This window comes from Petaurus breviceps, unplaced genomic scaffold (assembly GCF_028583685.1).
Source record: "Petaurus breviceps papuanus isolate PSGF00001 unplaced genomic scaffold, PetGlider_PUasm1.0 186, whole genome shotgun sequence".
Taxonomy (NCBI): Eukaryota; Metazoa; Chordata; class Mammalia; order Diprotodontia; family Petauridae; genus Petaurus; species Petaurus breviceps.
The window spans coordinates 216,342-232,766 of NW_027185798.1; the positions used below are offsets into that span (position 1 = coordinate 216,342).

A 16,425-nucleotide genomic window follows, 5' to 3' on the forward strand; every position below is an offset into this window, starting at 1 on the left:
TCTGAGGGTTCAGGTCTTAGTCTGCAAGTTCCTTTGGCTGAACAGCCACAGAGCACCCAAAGGGAAGCATTTGGGAGTCCTGAAAGAGGCTTTCTTCTCGGATGTTTAGTCCATTTTTTCTTCTATAAACCTAGTGAGAGATAACATTCTGTGCTTCTCTCTGCCCCAAAGCAGAAAGGCCTGGGGACAGTGTGGAAGCCAGTAGTACTGACCTTCAGCCCAGGCAAAGGAAAGCTCTCTTTACCCCAAAACCTAAGTGGGCTGTAAGAAGAATTCTTTGAATTTTCAGAGGTAGAAATTAAATCTATAAGCATATGAAAAAAATGCTCTAAATCACTATTGATTAGAGAAATGCAAATCAAAACAACTCTGAGGTACCACATCTTGCCAGTCCTATTGGCTAAGATGACAAAACAGGAAAATGACAAATGCTGGAGGGGATGTGGAAAAATTGGATCACTAATACATTGCTGGTGGAGTTGTGAACTGATCCAACCATTCTGGAGAGCAATCTGGAACTATGCCCAAAGGGCTATAAATAATTTCATGCCCTTTGACCCAGCAATACCACTTCTAGGGTTGTATCCCAAAGATATCATAGAAGTGGGAGGAAGACTCGTTTGTACAAAAATATTTATAGCAGCTCTTTTTGTGGTGGCAAAGAATTGGAAATTAAGGGGGTGCCCATCACTTGGGGAATGGCTGAACGAGTTGTAGTATATGAATGTAATGGAATACTATTGTGCTATAAGAAACGAGGAGCAGGTGGACTTCATATTTACCTGGAGAGGCCTATATGAACTGATGCTGAGTGAGAAGAGCAGACCCAGGAGAAATGTGTACACAATTACAGACACAGTTTATGTGTGATGACTGACTTTGATCGAATGGACTCTTCTCAGCAATGCAGGGTTATAAGACAACCCCTAAAGACTCATGATGGAGAGAGATGTGTACATTCAGAGAAAGAACTACAGGGTCTGAATACAGAATGAAGCAAACTACCTGCTCTCTTTCTTTTTCTTGTGTGGTTTTGTTTCCTCTTTCCCATTGTTCATTCCATCTGTTACAATCCTTCTTTACAACCTGACTAATGTATAATGTGAAACTATTTGTAGATCCTGTCGTGCCACCATGGGGGGTGGGGTGGGGAGGAGAATTTGAAACTCAAGGGGATGAGGAACTGAATCTTGTAAACTAAAAATAAACAAAAAAAAAATAATAAAGACAAAAGAAGAAGCATTCTTCCAGTGTGGCTCATAAAAGCCTGTGAATGTGCTCGTTGGTGGGTCATGGTACCGTTCTGGTGGCTTGTACCGAGCCTTGGAGTAGCACGGGGACCTAGCCCCAGTCCTGAAGGAATCTCTAGTTCCCTATGAAGTCACTGCTCCCATGCTGAGCCGTTTGATTTCTGTCCTCTACAAGAAATCTCTCCACCTTGATGGACCTCAGATCTACCTCCAGTGAAAGTCTGTAGCATGTTTATTTAAATAGAAAATGTTCTTTGGAACCTTGTAAAATAAATGTTAATTACTGTTAATAGGAGCTTTGCCTTCTCGATCAAAGCTGGAAACTCTAACCAAAATATCCTTTTGTCCTTATGAGCCGTGTTGTAGTTTCAGCAAACCTAGCCAGATTCCTTTGATTCAGAATTGAATCCAAGAGGAAAGCTAGCCAGAACTTGAGCTCCTAGAAGACCAAGGCAGCCCCCCTTCCTGTTCTTCCTTTCTTTCTCTGGCCCTAAAGACCCAGTTTCCCTGTTGTGAATGGCAAATTATTTACTGCTTCCATCTTGTGCTGTCTGCTTAGTACTCTGGCCCTGGGTAGTACCCAAGTCATCACTCACTATAAACCCCAGTGGACACTTGCCTTCCTTACTCAACAAGTCCGTTGCCTCCTACAGTTTTTCTCTCCTCTCTGCCTCCTATCCTAATCCTAGGAAACTTCCACATCCATATTCATGCCCATTCCAATACCCCGACTTCCCAGTTTTTCAGTGTACTCTGTCCAGACATAGAAATGGTTGTGCCCTTCATCTCACTACTACCCACACTTCTCTGTTCATGAACTCTGACATTTCTTTGTCGGATCAGTCTTTTACCATTCTACCTTTCTTTATTCCTTATGTCTTTGACCCCATTTTGACTTAAGTTCTCCTTTCTAGTCTTTCCTAGGCCATCACTCCCGAACTGGCTGCACTCTCTTCTCTTCTTTATCTTAGCCTCTCGATGAATCAGCTCAGTTCTCCACTCTCCTCTCTGTTAGAATTATCCCTCCTCTTCTTGACCTCCATCCCACATTAATTCTCACCATCTGCTTCTTTTGCTCCTGTTCATGTGCTGCTGGCTGAATCTGGTGGAGATCATGAAATTGTGATGATTAACTACACATACGACAGACTAAGCTTAACTCATCTCAGCCGGGCACTCGCCACCCCAGCAAAGCAAATGTCCTGTTGCTCCCAAATGCATTTACCAGCCCAGATAGTGGGACAGGCTCACTTTCTGTGGCAGGCACTTAGAAGCCTCCTTGGCTCTCTACCACCCATGGCAACTATCTCCCCTTTTCCTATCAGCGGGGGACCTTGAGTCATGCTTCACCGGAGGAAATAAAGACCATTTGCCCTGTGGATTCCAGTCACATATTTCATACTGGGATGTGTCCCTGAGGCCTGTCAAACAAAACTCATTGCTCCCCTCTTGACTCCTCCACCAAAACCCAGCCCTCTTCCAGACTTCCTTGTCCCTGTTAAGGACCCCACCAGCTACCTGGTCACTCAGGTTCACAGTCTGGGTTCATACAAGTCTAAGAATCCCCTTCATTTCTTATAGCACAATAGTATTTCATCATATTTATGTGCTATCGCTTGTTCAGACATTCCTCAATTACTGGACATTCTCTCAGTTTCCAATTCTTTGCCCCCACAAAAAGAACTGCTACCAATATTTTTGCAAATATAGGAGTGCTTTTCCTCTTTCTTTGATTTATTTGTAGTATAGACCCAGTAGCAGTTTTGCTAGGTCAAAGGCTATGCCCTGTTTAATCACTTTTGGGGCATTGTTTCAAGTAGCTTTCCAGAATGATGACCACGTCTCCACTCTACCAACAGGGCATGAGTGTGCTGGTTTTTCCCCATCCCATCCAGCATTTGCCATTTTCTTCTTTTGTCAACTTTGCCAATTTGATGGGTATGGATTAGCATTTCAGAGTCATTTTAATGTGAATTTCTCTAATAATTAGGGATTTAGAGCATTTTTCCATATGGTTATTTGCTTGAAAGCTTAGAGACAAGAGAGGCTGAGTACTAGGGACACATGTAATATATATGGGACAGGTGGAAGGGGAGGCCCAGAGAAGCCTTGTGCAGGAGGTGGGACTTGAGCTGCATCTCAGAGAGAGTCAGAGGAACGAAGAGGAAGTGTTAATGGAGTCCAAGGGATGGCCAGTGTGAAGGAGCCAAGCCAGCAGATGGTTCAAGAGGCTAAACCAGGGTAGCTGGATTATGGAGTTCAGTCAGTCAGTCAGCAAACATTCATTTAGTGCCTGCTGGAATTAAGAGGGGTTGGGGAAAGTGTCTTGTGGAAGGGAGGATTTTAGTTGTGACATAAGGCAGGCAGAGAGCTCAGTAGTTGGTGTGGGGGAGGGAGAGTGTTTCTGGCCTGGGGGAGGGGCAGCCAGAGAAGAGGTGCAGGGTCTTGTTGGTGGAATAGCCAGGAAGCAGGGGTCTCTGGAATGAAGAGTGTGTGTCAGGGACTGGGGTGTAAGAATACCAGAAAGGCAGAAGGGCTTTGAATGCCAACAGAATAATCTGTATTGATCTTAGAAGTCATGGGGAGCCACTAGAGTTTATTGAGTGGGGATGGGGGCTGATATGGCTAGGCCTGTGCTTTAGGAAAATCTTTTTAGTGGCTGAATGGAGGATGGACAGGAGTGAGAAGAGGCTTGAGACAGGCAGATCCTCCCCCCCCATCCAGGTGTGAGGTTATGAGAGCCTGTACCTGGGTGGGGCCTTGCATCCTGGATGACCCCTAGTGTGTGAGGCTGAGGGCCTAGGGGAATGGGGACGCCCTCAATAGTAAAAGGGAAGGGAAGGTGGGGGGCAGGAGAACAATAAAAGCCCTATTTTGGACGTCTTTAGTTTAGGATGTCTTCTGGCCATCCAGCTCAAGATGTCTGAAAGGCAACTGGTGATGGGAGGGTGGAAGTCAGCGGAGAAGTTGGGGCAGGAAAGACAGATTGGAGAATCTCCAGCCTAGCGATGGCGGGAGCTGTTGAGAGTCCAAGTGAAGGAGGGTTAGGGAGAAGGGCTGAGGGCCCAGGCCTGAGCCCTGAGGCACCTGATTCTTCTCAGCTTGTCTCCATCCTTTCTTTCTGGTCTTTTAACCATTGCTCCCCTCAGTGCACTCTCTGGTCTGGCCTCCCTGGCCCACAGCCTCTGTCTGCACCATCTCTTGCTTTCGCATCCGTCGATCTGCCTTCCCTGGCCGCTCTCCTTCCTCACTTCTGAGTCTTCGAATCCCTGGCTTCTGCTCCTCAGGGAGTTTATCCCTGTGCCTTCCCACTGCCAGGGCTATCCCCCGCCCCCCCCCCCCCCCCCCCCCCCCCCCCTCGGAAGCGTATTGAACCCCCCCCTCCCCCCCCAAAAACTGTTCTAAGTCCTGACCCCACAAAGAAAAGACCCCACCACCCCCCCCCCCCCAGGCTGCCATCCATCTCCTCTCCTGTCATCCCCTTCATTTCCTACGCCTTTTCCTGTGTTTGAATGTCAGCTCTGTGAGGACGGGGCTATTGTTGTCTTTTCTTTGTACCCTCAGGACTTAGAACAGTTTTTGGCTCATAGTAAATGCTTAATCAACAATTTGTTGACTGATTTAACAAGCAGAGTGGTTTATGGACAGAATATTGGGTTGGGGAGTTAGGCCCTGTTGGATCCCAGCTCTGCTTCTGAGGACCTCTGAGCCCTTTCTGGGTAAGCGAGATGGCTGCTGAATGCCTGTCCTCTCTGAAGCCCTCCTCTGTGATGGAGGATCATGGGTCAGAGCAGTTGTTTCCACTCTGCCCCAACTCCAGTCACTTATCCCAGAGACCCATTTAAAAACCATGTGACTGGGCAAAGAACCCAAGGCTAGGCGCGTGGCCTTCTGTTTGACTATAGCATGTTCCTTGAAAGGAGTGTTTGACATGTTTTGTATGATTAAAAAAGCCTCTGTGGCCTGATGTTCCAGCAGTTAGTATTTCATGTTGGGGGCTCTTATGAAGACTTTCAGTTGTCTTTGTCAGCCTGGACCAGAATTACCCTGATTAGCATTATAAGCTGTATTATTAGGGGGAGAATTAAATTCTTCAGATAGTTTAGATTTGGGTAGAATGGACAAAAATGGGGCATCTTTGGACTGTTTTCAGATTTCTCTTAATTTATAGGGTGATTTTTTTTTTTTTAAATTTCTAATGTTGTATCCTAGAACATATGACTTACTGTCTTGGTGGATCATCTGCTCACAGAGTATTGTTAGATCTACATGCAGAGTCCTGTGGCAGGAACTGAGTCAGATATATACCTTAGATGAGATGAAACCCCTTCTTTCATGCTGCTTAGAGAGGTCTGTGACACTGGGATGGGAGTTGGCAGTGACAGCAGCCCTTTGGAGATCTCTTACCGCCTAGACATGGGAAGGGGATCGGACAGCTGGTCAGAAAGATGACTGGTGACTCATGAATTTTGTTTCTGGGAGGGAGAAGGGGATACTCTCAGGGCATCTAGGAGAGGCTGCTTGGATTTGCATGGATAGAGAAAACCCTACTTAGTACATGTGGCTCATAGGTCTTCAGCGAATGTTGGTGAGCTATCTATATTTTTCATTTCTGTTTGTTTTCTTTGACCTGTAAATAGTGGCTTATTGGTAAATGTCTAACGATCAGCTCTTTGGAATTAAAGCTTAATCTTTAATTTTCCCCATCACTTTTCAAAATCTAGAGCAGTCCATCAACAAATCTCCTCACCTTGGATTTGTAGTGTGTGTTGCTTTCTCAGGTGTAAATAATCAGACTGAAAGTTTAACAACTTGGTCTTACAAGTCAGTCCAAGCTGGCTCCAGCACATCTCTGTCTGTAAATAATCCAGGTGTTTTCCTGGAATGCAAACCCCCAATGTAAAGGTTAAAATAACCATATCCTTCTATTTTATATCTCAATAAATTATTAAAGCCAGGTTTAAGTCCTCTTGTAGTTGAGTGAACGGTCTTATTCGCTACTTTGTGCAGGTATTAATGGTTATAGTCTCTAAAGAAATTTTCCCCCTTGGGAAGAAGGAACCATGCATTTATTCTTGGAGGACTCATACCTCTAGTGTGAGACCTTTTCAAGGCTGCTTCTCCACCTTTGGTGGGCACCTGGGCCCCAGCTCGCATAGGGGGTTCCAGCAACCGTAGCATGCAGGGTGGACACACTCTAGTAAAACTGTCAGCAGACAGGCTCAGCCAGGTGGAGGGGAGTCAGCAGACCACCGATGTGCCCGTGAGTTATGGGGGCATCTCCCCCACCCATGCCAAGACTTCTCCTAGTGGAACGGACAATGAGAGCAGCGTGTTCCAAGGGCCATCAAGGTGATGGAAGCAGACGCTGTGGAGCTCTTAGAGCTTGGTCAGACATGGAAGACACCAAGGTCCTCCACGGCATCCCAGGCCATCGACAGTCATCTTGTCTTTTGTCTGGCTGCTGTACTTTGATGACTCTGGACGAGAGAGTGAGGTGCACCTCTGCCTCACTTAAATCCAATTCGCGCATGTTTGAGACATCGCCTTGTGACATCATTTGTCTTCTTTGAAAATGAAGGACAAACAATAAAACTAAGGACCCCTGTACTGTCACTGGGCGCAGGGCCAGGTTACTGTTTGACAGCTGCATTGCCCATTACCTAGTGCTGGGTCATGGTGCCAGGGTGGGGAGGAGTACATGAGGTCACAAGGGAACACGGGGCCATCCTGGGGAAGTACCAGAGTGTTGACCAGAAGAGAGCGACTGCATCTCTTCCCCTTGATCATACGACACCTGATCATACAAAGCACTGAAAACTCGATAGACCCCCCAGAACTAGTTCTGAAAATAGCAATGCAAAGAAGCCTGCTGCAGCATGGGCCAGTCCTTGTGCATTCCCTCCCACCTCCTCCCCCCTTTATGAGCAGAGCCCATCTCTAACATGAAGATCAATGTCGAAAAGTAGTCTGTCAAAATGAGCAAATAACAAAAAACCTGACCATAGAAAGCTGCTCTGGTGACAGGGAAGTTCAAGCTATGAGCGACATGAAAACAGCCTCAAAGAGAAATGTGGATTCTTGGAAGAGCTCAAGAAAGAGATTTTAAAAAAGAAAAAATGATGTTAAAAGTCAAGAATAGTAGAGAAAAATCTGAGAAAAGAAATGAGAGTAATGCAGGAAAATTATGAAAAGAAAATGAATGGCTTTATATAGGAGGCATAAAAAATCCTGAAGAAAAGAACTCCTTAAAAGATGTGACTAATTTTGTGGCATAAGAAAGGTCATTTTTGGCAGCGGTATAATGTATGGATTGAATGGGGGAGAAAGTGGGGAGGGGAATACTTCTTAGAAAGTTATTGCCGTGGGGTGGCTAGGTGGCACAGTGAATAGAGCACCAGCCTTGGGGTCAGGAGGACCTGAGTTCAAATCTGGGCTCAGACACTTAACACAAACACAAACTAGCCATGTGACCTTGGGCAAGTCACTTAACCCCAATTGTCCTACCTTCCCCCCTTCCCCCGCCCCAAAAAAAGGTTATTGCCATGGTCTCTGACCATGATAAGGAGGGCCTGTTTTCAAGTGGTAGCAGTGGAAGCAGAGAGCATGGGCCAGGTGGAGGCATTGTGAGGACTTGTTAGAATTTGTCTTCTAACTGTGTATATGAGAGGTGAGGTAGAACAGAGTATCCAAGATCACCTCCACCACAGGGAACGAGGATACCAGAGTCATGAGCTTAGAAGGAAGAGCAGATTTAAGGGGAAAGAGAAAGAGCTTCATTTTAAACACTCAGTTGCACTTGAAGTGCTGATGAAATCTGAAGATGAAGCTGTAGAGGCAGCCTAGGGCCCTGAGTGGACCTCCAAAGGGGCTGGTGCCAGAAATATTCACTGAGAGAATTATCATCATAGGGAGGGTCTTTGAAATCACAGGAATGACTGAGATTGCTGAAGGAGAGGGTGAAGAGATGTGATAGTAATGGCAATTAAAGATTCCCCTGTATTGGCTTGGTTTTCAAATTGATTGTGTTAAAATCCAGAGTTTGTTAATCCCACCTGTGGGATGGGCTTGTTGATGTGAAAAGAAAGTCCTGAACTGGGAGGAGCTGGTGATGTAGATTTGGAGAGACACTAGAGAGAGGCGGAAGATCTTTTTGGAAGCAGCACCTCGTGGAGAGAGAGAGACTAAGAGAATTGCTGGTGGCCGCTTTGAATTGCCCTGGACTTTTGAGACCTGCCCCCTGAGCTGCCAAGGACTGAGGAGTCATGGCTGTTTTGCTGGTACTTTGTCTGTCTGTTTTGATGTTGTTTTGCCAGATTTGTCCACTGGTGAAAGACAGTCCTTTTGTTGAAGAAGTCCTGGAACCTGGCTGTTCGCTAAGAAGCCCTGAGACTGTCCTGCAGACAGAGAGTGAATACTGTCCACTGGTGAGGGACAGTGCTGTTGTTGCAGGGGTCTGGAGACTGTCCTGCAGACAGAATGAATACTGTCCACTGGTGAAGGACAGTGCTGTTGTTGCAGGGGTCTGGGAGCCTTTCTGTTGGTTCAGAAGCCCTGAAGAAGGATTTTCTTGTTGTATGTTTACAGAAATCCTGGGAGAGGGCTTTGCTAATGTGTTCAGGGGTTCTAGGACTGTTCTACAGACAGAGGATAAATTCATGAAGGGACTGGCAATGTATCTTATGGCCTTGCTAAGCCTTGTCTCCCCAGGAACTAAGATTGCTGAGAACTTGCCTTGTGTCAAGATGAAGTAAAGACCTCCATTTGGGTATTAAGTGCTGTGTTTAAACTTGATGTAACTCTGGGGTAGATTCAATTGTGATCCAGGGGTGGGGAACTTTTGACCTTATGTTTGGAAACTAATCTCCATTTGAGAAGAGGGACTTTGTGGTGGACTTAATTAAGGTATAGCCTAGGGGTGGAGAAGTATTTAGAACAGAGACTTTGTAATTGATTGAATGATTGGAAGGTCCTGGGGTGGGGTAGTCCTTGGAGATTATTTAATCACACTTAGTAAATGCTGTATTTTGAATGATGTCATGTTTTGATCTTCTCTGTTCTTGGTTTGTCACTGAATAAAATAGAGAGCACCTATGCTGGTATTTTGAACCTGGGAAGTTGCCTTTGCTTGGCATTACATTACAAGAGAGAACAAGAAGATGGCCCTTAGGGAATGCTCACATTCTAAAAACTGGAAGGAGAGAAGCCAGCGCTAGGGAGAACAGGAGAGTCGGATGTTTCTGAAGTCACCGCAGAAGAGGATCCAGTTGGAGGGAGGAGGGCAGCAGCCTGTTTTGCTGCCACCTCCCTACTCCCTCAGCTGCCTGGCACCTTCCCCAGAGACAAAGCCCTGGAGGAATGAATGCCCCGGCATCCACCCTCCTCCTGCTCCCAGAACACTGCTTTGGGAATGGCCATGTTTTATTTCCCTCCTTCCTCTCTGGCCACCACTACTATAGCTTTCTTTTCAGGGAATGGGAACAAGGAGGATCCTAACTCATCAGTAGGAACATTTCTGTCACTTTGTGACCAGAGGGAAGAGGATGCTGAGAAGTTCTAAAGAATGGCAAAGGAAAGGAGGGGAGAGGTGGTGTTTAAGTGAACTCAGAGCAGGTGACATGTGTCTTCTCAGGGAAGTAGGAGGCTAGATCATCTGCCTGTTGTCAGGGATGGAGGAACGAGAGAAGGAAAGGCCCCGAGTGCCTGAGCCGGATCTCCTGGTGTAGTGCTCAGGTCAGAACACTCTATTCTCAGATGTGAGGGGGAATCATGTCAGGGTCTGCCCAAGGAAATGTTACTTAGTCTAGCCATTTTAGGAAGTTTGTGAGCTGATGACCATAAATCATGTTCCCATAAAATAGGTTTACAAAACAGTTCCTCACAACAGTCCTATGAGCTAGGTAGTGTGAATGTTGTGAATCTCCACTTCCCAAATGAAAAGGAGGTTCTTGGAGTTTTGGTGACTGTAAGTCATAGTGTTGGTGTCCAAGCTGAGATTCCAGACCTGAACTCTCCTGAGTCCCAAGTGTGGTGCTCTCCCCACAGTGCTGCACTGTGGGGGCTGATGAGTCCCTCTTGGCTTCCTCACCCTTCCTTTGATTATTTAAGTACTCCTTTTCCTAGACACTCATTTGATGTCTAGGCTACAAGAGAGGAAGGAAAAAGAGATGAGGGGGTCAGTCAGGGGACCTTCTACCCTGATGGCAGGCACTTTTGGGGACTCAGAATAGCAGTCATGTTTGGGTAGAATTTTGAACTGATCTGCACCAAATCAGCTATGGACATTTCTCAGTAGGCTCAGCCAGAAGGAGACCTTGAGCCAAGGGCAGACATTCCTAGTGTAGTTCAGGGAAGGAGGGACTTCCTTCTGGGGCTGCATCTAGGGTGGTGGTTTGTGGCTAAGGGATGAATCCTTAGAAACCAGGTAGCTGGAGTTGGAATCCTGGCCTCTTTCTGTTCTGTAGCCTTTTCCTTGGCCCCCAGATAGGTCTGGGGATGGACGGTCAAGCCTCCCAGCTGCTGCCACTGCCCTGAAGCCTTGAGCAACCTCAGCACCACAGAAGGAGGCTGGAAGCCAGGCTGGGATCTTCGTGTTCCTGCACTGGGTTTAAGTGAGGACATTTATATGGTTTTCCTTGGTTTTTTATGATTTTGGTTTAGTATGTGAATACTATTAGTGCAGAAAAAAAGGAGGAGAATAGTGAAGAGGTTACCAGTGTCCGACTCTTGCTCCATGCAATGTGATGATCAGAGGGTGGAGGGGGAGGAGAGAGGAGTTCCTTCCAGGATGCTGCTGCAGCTCCTGCTCTGGGAGATGGCCTCACTTCGGGAGAGGGCTGCAGAGTGGGAATCCGGGTGCTCCCCTCTGCTAAGGCACTTTACTGGTGCGCTGGGTTGGGTCTTAGTCACCCACCAAGTCGTAGAGATGTAGCTGGTGAATCAGTTATTTTAGCCCATGAATTGAAGAAAACTCTTTTCGAGAGCTTTTAAAATGTCTAATTTCAGTTTTTTATACACATTTCCCATTATTATATCAGAATTGCTTGTCCTTATCAGAGATTTCAAGCCCTGCTCTCCATAGTCCTTCCACAACCTTCAGAGAGAATTTGCAGCAATTATATCTTCCTTCTAAGTAGAAAGGCTACATACTAAGTTACAGGTTGGTTGGAGTCTTCATGGAGGCAATTCCCAGAGAAGACAAAACCTCCTATCTTTGTGCTTTGGTGTATTTTTGCTATATAGTGATCTTTGCATATGTGGTTTCTCTCCTTGAGGGGAGGCAGTGCTTCATTTTTGCCAATGTATTCCCCCTGTTGGGTCCATAGTAGATTCTTTATAGATAATTGACTGATTGATTGCTTGATCCATTGACCTATGGGTAGAGAAACCAGAACATGAGGTGTTGGGATCTTCTAGTGAATCAGTTGCTAAAGGCCTGACCATTTGTGAGAGGGACACTCTGAAGCAAACACAGAAATTTTGTGTGGACTGTGGTTAAGAATGGTGTACAGAGCCTTTCTTTGTCCCAGTGTGCAACAGGGGTGAATAAGCTGCATTCTGGACTTCGAAATCCTTGATCTTCTTTGCCCTGGTTCTGGAGAGAGATTCTGTTGGAAGGTCTGCTAGAAGCAAACCTCATTTGTCTAAGCAGAGGACCCCCTCTTCTCCCTTGGCTTGGAAAGGGGTGAAAAAGCAGACAAGTAGCCAGGATTGTGTGTTATCCTAGAGGAAGGTGAGGGATCCATTGTGAAGAACAGGATGGGAGCACTCCTCCATTTGGCAGCTCAAGGGCAGAGCAGAGACTCCCAGGCCGGATTAAAGAAGGTCTGGGTTAAGATGACAGAGCCTTCATCAAGCCTTTAGGAGCTTCACTGAGAAAAAGTGTTCCTACCAGAGATTTCCTAATGGGAAAGTATGTTTCTTTTGACAATTACTCAGTGTAAATTTGATGATTCAATGTGAATGCTAGGTAGATGAATAGAAATCATGGGAGAAGGCTTTGCTCCTCCTATTTAGAGTATAAGGGTTTGAGTTTGATTTCCCTTTGTTTTCCCTGTGAAGGTTTCATTTATTCAAGCTCCTTGGCTATCTCTCCCAATTTGCTGAAAGAAGCCGGATTTCTCTGGTTGGCAAAAATGGCTGGGTTTTAATTTTGCCTGAGGGCAGAGGTGGGTGATCTAGGGAAAGCAGCTTCCTCCAAGGAACCTGACTGGAAAATAGACTGAAACAGTGAAAGGAAGAGGGAAAGCAATGATAAAGCATCTTCTGAGCAGTATTTTTGGGGCAATCTGTTAGGTTTGACCAAGATGCTGGAGAACAGAATTTGGATTCCAGGCAGTCTTGATAAGCTGTAATGAGGGATTGAATCTGATAAGATTAAATTCAATAGAAACCTAAAATCCCACACTTGGACTTTTTCTTTCCAGCTCCCCACTTAAAAGATGTGGGGGAAGGTGAAATGTGGTGTTTGGGGCTGGACATCAGCCCAGGCTGTTAGGAGCAGAGTGAGCTTATGAGCACTGTGAAGGGTGGTCAGTGCAACCCTTGCTCTGATGAAATTTTGTGGCTGGTAGGGAGAGAGAAGAACTCAGCACAGATGGTGGCCACATTTGACACCATGTATGAACAAAGTCAGGTTCTCTGTCAGGTTTGAGTGGGGTTTGAGAGTCAAGCCACCTTCTTGGATGTGGTGGCATTCAAGTTGGGTTTTAAAGGATGGGAAGGTCTTCCCTCAGGGAAGAGGAATCTGCAGACCTGAGCAAAGGCTGGGTGACTGGAGATCATAGGGGATAGGGATGGCAGCTGTGCAGTTTACCTGGTGTATGAAGTGCATGCAAGGAGTCATGTGAGAAGGGATGCAGGATCACATGGCAGTAGTTGTTGGGATCAGATCCCAGCTAGAGGCCCAATTCATGGGTCTGTTCTCTCTCACACTGAGCATTGATGAGTCCACTGCATGAACAGGGACCTTTCCAAAGGTATGGCATGGCCATTTGGTGCATGTAAGAGAAAGATATTTTTGCACAGAGCCTTCAGCACAAGCTATTTTGAAATTTTCCCAAGAATCCACTGTGGGTATCCTATATCTAGCTGAAGGATCTTGACTCATTTTTCAGGTTAAGAGATCTCAAATGATATGGCTCAGTAACATTGTCCTTAGACAATTTTTGTGTCATGGGCCCTTGGGCAGTTGGGCGAAGCCCTGGTGGTCTTCTCAGACAAGTGTTTTTAAATGTGTAAGATAAAATCCATAGGCTACAAAGGAAGCCAGATATATTAGAAAAGTTTTATTTTGTATCAAAATTTGTGGACCCCCAGGTTAATACTCCTGCTCCAGAATGAAGAATTGGAAAGAGCACCGGGTGGAGAGGCAGGAGACATGGTTTTTAATTCTCTGCTCTGTGACCTTGAGCCCTTCCTCCTTTCTGGGTCTCAGGCTCCTCAAATGAGATGCTCTCTCTTGTCCTTCTTAGCTCTGGGAACCTACCTCTTAGAATAAGCACAGCTTTGCATGCTGGGTTGGGCTTTGAATCGCTTGGTGAGGTCCAGATCTTTGGGGACCTTGGTTCTGTTGAGAATGGCTGGATCTCTAGGGGACTTGGTGTGTTCTCTTCCACGTCTAGAGAAGGAGGATGAGCCTAGCTTATGTGGGCCTCATTTTCTTCTTGATGACCTGTTTTTCCTTTGTATCTCGTCCATAGGCATCTGGCTAAGAGCCTGGGCCAGGCTGGTGAGATTGAACCTGAAACAGAGGGCATGTTGATGGAGCACGGGGTGGACTTCTCTGATTTCTCCCTAGATGTCCTGGAATGCCTCCCCCAGTGCCTGCCTTGGACCATCCCACCTGCAGAGTTCACCAAGAGAAGAGATTTAAGGTAAACTCTCCGGATTCTTCTTTTTCTTTGTAATGGTTGTTTCTTCTCTGCCCCCAAACCCCAGAGTCTGAAGGTGCCTGTTTCTAGCGGCTCCTTCCCTAATGCCATCCTAATACAGTTCAGTTTAGCGAATATCTGTTACAGATATATGGACCATCCTTTTCCTCCCAATTAGGGGAATTATTTTACAGCAAGACTTGTGGTATTCTGGAACCTAGAACCCAGGCTCAAATGAGATCATAGTTCTCCGAGTTTCCTTTCGTTTACCTATTAAAAAAAACAAAACAAATCCAGTTGGGTGGGCAGCAATATTATCTGCCTTGCTTGGCTGCCAGGTTTCTTGGGCGGATCCAAGGAGATAATGTCTGTGGCATTGCTTTGTAAACGACCCAAGTAAGGAAGGAGTTATTACCCTGGGCTGGGGCTGGAAGCTCCCCTTTCTGGGGACCTCTCCGTGGCCAAGCAGGGAGTCAAGGTTTCATGCTTGGAGCCTCTTCTCTGAGCGTCACTGTGAGGTCTGGAATGGACGGGAAAATACTTTTGTGGTGTTTTTATAATGATGTCTTCTTTGAAGATGTTGCTTCATTGTGGGATGGAATTACTTTTCTGATATTTCTCCTCCTAATTTGGTTTCAGTGCTGGCATTCATTTTGGGCCCCATTTGGGGATGGTTAGAACCAAGAAACTTCTCAAACAGTCCAGTGGCATTGTCCGTTTTTATCCTCAAATCTTAATATATCTGAGGGCTTTTGGATGCACAAACTCTCGTTCTTTACTTTAGGGTACACATCATGCCATGAGCTCTTAGTGCCTCTTACCATACCTCGTCTGGGAAAAACTCCAGCTTCTCCTGGTCCTCATTCTTACCCTCTGTCTCTTAGGAAGCATCCTCCCTATTGGCCTGTATGGCAATTTAGGGAAAAGAAATTGTTCAAAAGATCAGCTCACCAGGTTAGGCACACCTGCTCTCACCAGCATGGACTGGCTTGGGAAATGGTTTAATTAATTGTGGTGCCCTGTGCCACCAAAAAAAAAGTCCCTTGTAGCCACTTGTACTGAACTCTCTGAATGCAGGTCGGCCTGTGTTTGAAGCCTCCCCAGCTTGGTAGAAGCTGCTTGTCCTCCACTGGTGGAACTGGGCATGAACATCATGGTAGATCTGGGAAGGGGCATGAAAAAGGAGATGAAGACTAGTCAGTGGTCTAGAAGAGTGATCTGTATCCCTGGGAGGTGGGGCACAACAGGATAATTACCTCGTTTTACATTATTTTAAATCATTTTAAAAAATCGAAGCAGAAATAATAGGTGAAAGAACTGGCCCAAGGTCACATGCCTCATGGGTGGCAAAGCCAGATGTGCAGCTCGGACCTTGTGACCTGCCTCCTTCAGGCTCCTCCTCAGAAGGTGAAAGTGAATGGCTCAGAACAGGGTTCGGCACTAGTTCCACTGCTTTCTTTTTCCTTTTTTTCTTAAGTTGTATTAATGCTTTTTATTTTTATTTCAAAGCTATTTCTGGATATAAACTCTCCCCATGTAACAAAGAAATACAGTTAATTGGGAAAAAAAAGAAGCCGAGTGTAGTGAGATGGTGCAGCCTTCTGTTCTCAGTAGTTCTTTGTCTTTCCCATTAGAGGAGGCTAGATCTGATGGTTCTTTGGGACCAGCTTTGGTTATTAGTTTTCTTTTAGCGTCTAGTCACATTATTGTCGTTATTATATCTGTCTGGTTCTCTTGGTTCTGCTCATTTCGTTCTGCATCCGATCATGCATATCTTCCCACATTTCTTAGAATTCCTCATCCATCGCTTTCTTATTCTACAATAACATTCTACTGGATTTCTCATACTACAGTTTGTTTGGCCATTCTTTAATCATTGGGTCCCACTTTGTTTCAAGTTCTTTGCTACCAGAAAAGTGCTGCTGAATGTTTTGGTCTCTGTGGGGCCTTTCTGTCCTTTGCTTACCTGCTGTGATCTGGGGAGAGGGGCTGTTGAGGTGCAATAGCCACATTGTCCCAGACTCAGTCAATAAGCATTTGTCAAGTGTCTCCTCAGTGATAGTCAATGCCATGCTTGACTTTGGGGAAACAGATACACAAATGAGGAAGTCCCCACCTTCTACTTGGGAAAAGCCAGATGTATGTATAAGAGTGGATATAAATAATACATACAGGGTAATTTTAGGAGGTGGTCACTGGCAACTGTGCAGATCAGGAAAGGGTTCATGTAGAACTGTGCTGGTGCCTGAGCTCTTTTATTGGATAGAAGGGTTTCTAAGAAGGGGAGATGAGGAAAGTGTGGG

At 45.8% G+C, this 16,425-nt stretch overlaps 1 protein-coding gene across 4 annotated transcripts in view; it reads left to right on the forward strand.

Moving 5' to 3' along the window:
- The window catches only part of DIS3L2 (DIS3 like 3'-5' exoribonuclease 2), a 371,217-nt gene that overhangs the window by 148,785 nt on the left and 206,007 nt on the right, over positions 1-16,425 (forward strand). For all 4 annotated transcript variants that reach the window (XM_069089292.1, XM_069089294.1, XM_069089290.1 and 1 more), the window contains one exon: positions 13,952-14,125. In XM_069089292.1, the coding sequence (XP_068945393.1) occupies positions 13,952-14,125 (174 nt within the window). The remainder of the gene's footprint in view (positions 1-13,951; positions 14,126-16,425) is intronic.